General features: G+C 42.7%; 2 protein-coding genes across 3 annotated transcripts in view; one reads left to right on the top strand and one right to left on the bottom strand.

The window, feature by feature from the left end:
• Window positions 1–3,114, bottom strand: part of LOC126570458 (ras-related protein Rab-40C) — a 3,364-nt gene extending 250 nt beyond the window's left edge. The window contains exons 1-3 of the mRNA XM_050228222.1: window positions 2,832–3,114; window positions 2,564–2,737; window positions 1–2,338 (exon numbers count right to left, since the gene is read on the bottom strand). The exon at window positions 1–2,338 is cut by the window's left edge and continues 250 nt beyond it. Coding sequence (XP_050084179.1) covers window positions 1,677–2,338; window positions 2,564–2,690 — 789 coding nt within the window. The 5' untranslated portion in view covers window positions 2,691–2,737; window positions 2,832–3,114 and the 3' untranslated portion in view covers window positions 1–1,676. The remainder of the gene's footprint in view (window positions 2,339–2,563; window positions 2,738–2,831) is intronic.
• A 560-nt stretch (window positions 3,115–3,674) lies between these two features.
• LOC126570444 (protein ILRUN) lies at window positions 3,675–6,323 on the top strand. 2 transcript variants are annotated; one of them, XM_050228211.1, is made up of 7 exons: window positions 3,675–3,822; window positions 3,967–4,083; window positions 4,151–4,253; window positions 4,340–4,459; window positions 4,538–4,785; window positions 4,985–5,040; window positions 5,215–6,323. In XM_050228211.1, exons 2-7 carry the CDS (start codon window positions 3,993–3,995, stop codon window positions 5,383–5,385), a joined length of 789 nt encoding a protein of 262 aa, XP_050084168.1. In that variant the 5' UTR covers window positions 3,675–3,822; window positions 3,967–3,992; the 3' UTR covers window positions 5,386–6,323. The 2 variants fall into 2 exon arrangements, with proteins under 2 accessions (XP_050084168.1, XP_050084159.1); XM_050228202.1 differs by having other exon boundaries at window positions 3,675–3,826.
• Window positions 6,324–6,522: the final 199 nt, after the last annotated feature.

Here is a 6,522-nt window from a genome sequence, read left to right as displayed (position 1 = left end):
ACGACAGACGACTTGCTAATGATAATGAGGATTGTGGCGTACGCGACAATTATGCCATCACATCCACCCACATCATTATGCTTTACCTAAATCAGGTGGACGTCGACCGATTCTATCGACGACTAACTAACACAACATCCATAATTAAAAGCAATCGAACCGTGAAAACATAAACACTCCTAGCTTGGGTTTTTTTTTCGTCTGCCGATCATCGATGTTTCTACGCTCTTTTAGGTGAGCGTTGCATGTAATTACCGTAACATGTCCTGTTTAAGTAACATCTTTTTGCAGTTTAGATTGAAGAAGGATTCGGAGACGCAATCGACATTTCTGAACTCGTAAAGAATCATTTAGTTTAGACTAAAACGCAAATGACAAAATGCCGCGAGCATCTTAATTTACCGCTTCAGAAATTCGATAAACAGCAGTCGCTTGATAGCAGGGGTGATAGCCGATTCAACGACACGTATGGTCATCGATACACGTTTCGATACCTGACTTTCGCTAATATCTTCTGAAAAAAGGGCTTCATACGAGAGACCATTGTCTGGTAGCTCCTAATCACGTTACCCGCGCAGGAACAAAAATTACTTCTAGTACACAAAGAAAATGGAAGAACGATTCGTTCTTTAGGCAAGTAAGCCTATTCCGTACGAAACAAACATTCACAGGTTTGAATGGCGACAAATTTGTTGCCATGTTCGAGGATTCTAACCTGAACATATTCGAAGCTCGCTTTGTCAAAACATTGATCGAAATGTGCTGCTATTTAATGCGCTATACTTTGGGGGGAAACAAATGTGGGAAATGATTACAGTTCGAAATGCTTCGGCAGCGTTCAATGCTAAAATCAGGATGCGGATTTACAGTAGAAGATGCTTATGCAAGATAAAATACGGTAATTACAGCAGCAATATCATTAGTCAGTACGTTTCGCGTGGTTTTGTGATAGTATATAGTAAAACCAAACTGACATCTTATTTTGTGAATAAAATTCGCTTCGCGAATTCCTAAACTCTGCACTTTGAGGTGGTGGTTCTTGATCTGTCTTAGTTTCCATTCAGCTGGTAAACTCCGGTTAGTTGGTTATTAACTTAAATTGGTTTTCAAAACGAGTTTCCGTAATTGCCGACTGTTCAGCTGAGCCATATTTCTTCCTCTTGTGGAAAAGATGTACAGAACTAAACCATCATTAACCGCGGTCGGTTAAAGAGTAGCTTTGCAAGCTTTCTCCTTTTGCTCCAGTGATTATCCTTAAACCGTACCCTATTTACACGCCGCCTTTTTACATATACGCTTGAAAACCGCGCATCCCAACTGCTGCCCTTTTGTTAGCAGCATCGGTTGTACATATTAGTATTAGTATTTGGTTCATTCGTTCTTAATGCTTAAATACGAAATCCCTAATGAAAAACAGTATAATTAGGCCACGGCATACACACATATTTGGGTTTAGTATTTGGAAAACATCATGACTTTTTTACGTGTTAAACATATCGAAAGAGAGAAGAAAAGCTTATGAACCTACAAAACCTGTGTGTTCTCAACATTGGCGCGAGAAGGGATGTTATGTACATCAAAATTCTGCTCAACGTAGCAGACCGGTTGATGGTGTGCGTCGAAATCAGACGGTTGTTGGCATTGACAAATAAATTGGATAGGCTGTCCTGCGCTAATCAGGAAATTATGCACCCATTTTTCACATTGTGCTTCAAATGATAAGACGTTGCCGTTTTACATTTGAGATTCTTAGCTATGGATGCCGAATTGTTGAGTACCGTGTTTAAACATTGAGATGATGTTAACGCGTACGATCTGAGATACAGTTTAACTGACGGTGGTAAGGGAAGACTATCTATAGTATATACATTCGTTCGCCGGCAGATGCTTCGACAGCACAGTTCCTGTAGCGATAATACTTTGTTCGATCGCCAGATGCGTTCCATGCCGTTCCGGTGCAGGGCCATCCGGGCGAGTTCGCAAAACGATTCGCGTATGTTGAAATCACACAAGGGAGATATCTCGAAGCAGGCCATCTTGTTCCGTGAGGCGTACAGTTCGGCCTGCTTGGCCGCCACTTGCCGCTTGAATGCTAAATGTAGCCGATTGCCTACCAGCACCTTCGGGACGCCCGGTGCATGTTCCTCGACCTCTTTCAGCCATCGATTCAGTCCGTCGAAGCTCCACTTGTTGGTAATATCGTACACCAGTATGATGCCTTGAGCGCCGCGCGAATACGACCGGATGATCGTACAAAATCTGCCTTGTCCCGATGTATCCCAGATTTGCAGCTTAACGCGTTTGCCGTCGAGCAAAATGGTTGTTGTTTTGTGCGCAGCTGTGGCGGATGATTAAATGGGATTAAAGTTCAGTTAGTTAGTCAGCACTATCATTACAACAAACCAAGCTAATCGTCATTCATTCACTTTGCTGGCCGCAGTGTTTTACCAACTACTTTCACACTTAAAGTCTAGCTATAATAAACGAACGCAGCGAATGAGTAGTACTGGCATTCGCAACGCATTTGTTCTCAGATATTGATAAAGCAAACCGATTCACTTACTTCCGCTTCCACTGCAAAAGGGACTCTCCGTAGACCCGTCATCCAGTCCAGAAAGTATCTCTTGTTTACCGACATCGCTGTCGCCTACCAGCAGGACTTTCAGTAGATAATCGTACTCTTTCGCCATGTTAAATCGAAGAAAATAATATTGTACGTCGATATTCTGGTCGCCGTCTGGATAATCAAAGAAAGAAAGTCAATCCACTTTAGCGAACTCGTCCAACGATTGCCATTTAATGCAGCATCTGCAAACAACATAAAACCGTACCTCTGCAACATATGTTCGGTAAGCTGCCCGTCACTTCTCATCTCCCATGCATCTAAAATCCATCGTCGACCGATTTGCAACAAACCACACTTCCCGACCAGCGCGCCGATGATTTCACCAGGGATCGGGTTGTTCGCTCGCCACTCGTTATTACTCCGGACATACTAGAATTGGCCCTGATTTCGCCCAAAAGGCCAGCTTCTTATCGAATATTGGTAAACACTTTAGAAATCAGCAAATACATGTAGTCTTCGCAATACTTTTTTACATTTTACAGAAAACACAAGAGTCGTGAAGGGGGGGGGGGGGGGGGTATGGGCCGCATAAAAGTCGGTAGAGGCGCACTGTACGGCCTAATCAAGCCCTTAAAAGGACCTTCAGGGTACGATATAACTCCCGTATACGCCTTACGGTAGAAAACCGGAATAAAGAAATCGCATTTGTCCATTTTATTGTTCATCGTTCTAACTCGAACATCATGCTATATGCTAAATATCAAAAGGAAAAGAAACAATAATGTATGGGCAATCCAGTCCGAGGTAAAGTACTGCCACCTCCAGCATGCTCCCACAATCGCCAATGTGAACACCGCCTAATATGTCTGGATGCATTTTTCGGCAATAAAGGGAAATGGATGTTGTGTCATTTTTACCAATAAAATATTTGCTCTCGCAATTCAGTATTTTGCACTCTTCATATGCTGATAATATGATTTTTAATTTAAAGAAACTGTTCGCCGGGCGCACCAGGAACACGAGAAAGGAAACTCAGGCACAATATATTCAAGCGAGCGCCATTGGTTTATGCTGCGTGGGTGAAAACCGTATCAGCCGAAAACAAAACCGTTCGCCGAGTGGAGCAGGATTTACCGCTCTAGTTTCTAGTTATTGTAGGGTAATTAATTGTTGTAGATGTCCGTATTCGTTTCAAAACTAAAGACTGAAGCGCGCCACTAGCGAATACATCACCGGAAAATCGTCCCCGTTATTTAGTAGGTAAATTACGGCAGCGTCGCTCAGCGGCACAAAACTGAGACGCGCTGCCGCGATCACAGTAACCATAGACACACTTTTCGACTCGAACCCCAGCCACGCGATTGCGATTTCGTTAGCCGATTCATCACCTTTACATTTAGTTAAACTTGCAGTGCAGCTCCCTACAATGGATCAAGACGACAACGAGGATACACCCGCAGCCTACGAGCCGGACTCGGCTGATATGGATTTGCTACGATTGCTCGGTCCATTTAGCTGTAAGTTGCCAGCCCAGAGTTGAATGAAAACCTTCGCCGGCTTAACAATGGTTTGCAATCGTTACAGCTATGATCACAACCGATAAAGATGAGCTGATTAGACAGCTTCAGACGATTGGAGCGAATATGAACCAAGCAACAGCTACTTTCTTCTTAGAAATGTCCAATTGGTATGCTTCTTCACAGCAAAGTGGTGCTGCAAATGATCAAGTGGCTAGTTGAAGGTGCCATCTAACCTGTCCCTTTTACCATTCAGGAATCTGCAGGCTGCCGTTGGATACTATTTCGACACCCTTGGCCACGCAGGAATGCCATCGATGAAATTCCTCAATGACGGTACTGTTGGAAAAGGGGAAAAAATAACGCCAAACACCGAGTAAGCTTTTGGTTTTACTTTCGTTTCGCTTTCGAACGAGTATTATCGACTACAACCGATATATTTGTTCATCGCCAGATTTCAGCTGAAATTTCTGGTGCAGAACAATGGAGATATGGCATGGATTAGCGGAACATACATGTGTCTAAAGACCCCAGCAGACACACAGGCGCAAGCGACGAGTGCCCTCAACAAAAAATTCTACGTGCCTTCGATAGCCACTAATGAATCGGTACTCGTGACAGTACAAACGGTTAGCCCAGGACTAGAGGGGCAATATGTGACCCATTGGGCCATGTATACACCTAACGGGTTTGAGTTTGGAGGTAAAATAGCATGAAAAACCAAAAGTCACACGGTTTCATACTGAGATTTATATGAGCGAGCCGCTAAGGCACCTCAGGCAGGCGTGACACAGGCGTCTCTTTTCTGTGGCAGTTAGGAATTCAGGGCCTATCTTTAATGGAACTAAAATCATATTAGTATTTTTTACACCACGCTCCTTTTTTCCCATTTTCTTTTCAGAGACCATCGTAGTAGGAATCGAAGTATGTAATACAGGAACGATGGCAATCACCCAGGTAAGCTACCAGGTGGCTACTCAATTGCCACAAGAAACCATTAGTTCACTAAACCCAGGGCTATTCGGCCGCCCGGACAACTTTTCACTGTTCATTCGCATTTGAATGTGTCAACAGCACACTGTTATTTCTAAAAAAATTAATTAAAACGTATTTTTCACTCTCTTCTCGCAGGCCCGCACCGGTGGATTCATTGGTCCTGTAGAATATGGCGGTACCATCGATGACGATAATCCTACTGCAGGTGGTGGATCCGATAATCGCATTGCTGATGGTGCCAATGTCGGAGAGGATGGTCGTGTTGAAGATGGTGGGACCATCGAAGACGTTGATATGTGGGATTAGTTTAACCTCATCAGTTTTTTCCTTATATAATAGCGGACATGGACATGTAGAGGAAAGAGTAATCACTTAATTTTCTCTCAATTTCAATTTCATTTCCATCTCCTGTTCCATGTCCATGTTTCTTTTATCAACAAATTCGTTACATACTAGCCGCCGTGAACGATGCAGAAGAAGGAGCAATCACTTGATTCTCTGACAATTTCAATTTAATTTCCATCTCTTTTCTTTTGTCAACAAATTCGTTATATACTAGCCGCCGTGGCCGATGCAGAAGAAGGAGCAATCACTAAATTATCCCTCAATTTCAATTTCAATTTAAATTCCATCTCCTTTCGTTTGTCAACAAATTCGTTACATACTAGCCGCCGTGGCCGATGCAGAAGAAGGAGTAATCACTTAATTCTCTCGCAATTTCAATTTCATTTCCATCTCCTTTCTTTTGCCAATAAATTCGTTCTAATTGTTCATTAAAAAATAACAACACCGACAATTGTTTTTCCCTCATACCAGGAGTTGAACTGAAATACAGTAGCTTGCCAAAATGTGCCTCCGATTGCGCATGCTACTTTTGTGCGCGAGTGGACCTTGTACGGTATAATCAGTACCAATGGTTTCGAGCTTCGAAGCTGAACGAGTTACTTAACCGGGGGGTCGTGACTGATTAAAACTAGGTTAATATAGCTCACTGTTTTCATAGAAAATGAGCCAAACGAGAGTTTAAGGAGTCGTTGTTAACTAGTACAGAAAAGGTCTTTATTAGTTACGGAACGCGTTAAGGGAATCGACAGCAGTGCATTACTATTCCGTACCACTAAACTCTATCTGTCATTATCGATGTACCTAGAGTCTAGGTCCTAGGCTCACCTTGCAATGCATCGCATGCAAGCATGCCAAAAATCTCTTATGAATTACAAAACAAATAAAAATGTAAAATGAAATGTTCTTTAAAAAAAAAAAAACATACCGACTGGCCATCTTAAAAAGCATAAGAGACGCATTCGTCTCATAGCATAATACATAATTAGGAAATGATTTCCAGAAACACTATCACTTCCAATCCGAAAGCATGCTTGAGTTGAGGTCACGGTTGATTCGCGAGGTGGCACAGTTTTCAGCGTAAACAGGAAGCTATCACTA

This window comes from Anopheles aquasalis, chromosome X (genome assembly GCF_943734665.1).
Source record: "Anopheles aquasalis chromosome X, idAnoAquaMG_Q_19, whole genome shotgun sequence".
Taxonomy (NCBI): domain Eukaryota; kingdom Metazoa; phylum Arthropoda; class Insecta; order Diptera; family Culicidae; genus Anopheles; species Anopheles aquasalis.
Note: the sequence above shows the minus strand (reverse complement) of the source record. Positions and strands in the feature narration are given on the sequence as shown.

Bases quoted from the DNA above. Each gene is read 5' to 3' on its own strand.
- LOC126570444 (XM_050228211.1), top strand. From the start codon at position 3,993: ATGGATCAAGACGACAACGAGGATACACCCGCAGCCTACGAGCCGGAC. The intron at 4,786-4,984 runs GTAAAATAGCAT...TTTTCTTTTCAG, and splicing joins TAACGGGTTTGAGTTTGGAG to AGACCATCGTAGTAGGAATC. The intron at 5,041-5,214 runs GTAAGCTACCAG...CTCTTCTCGCAG, and splicing joins GAACGATGGCAATCACCCAG to GCCCGCACCGGTGGATTCAT.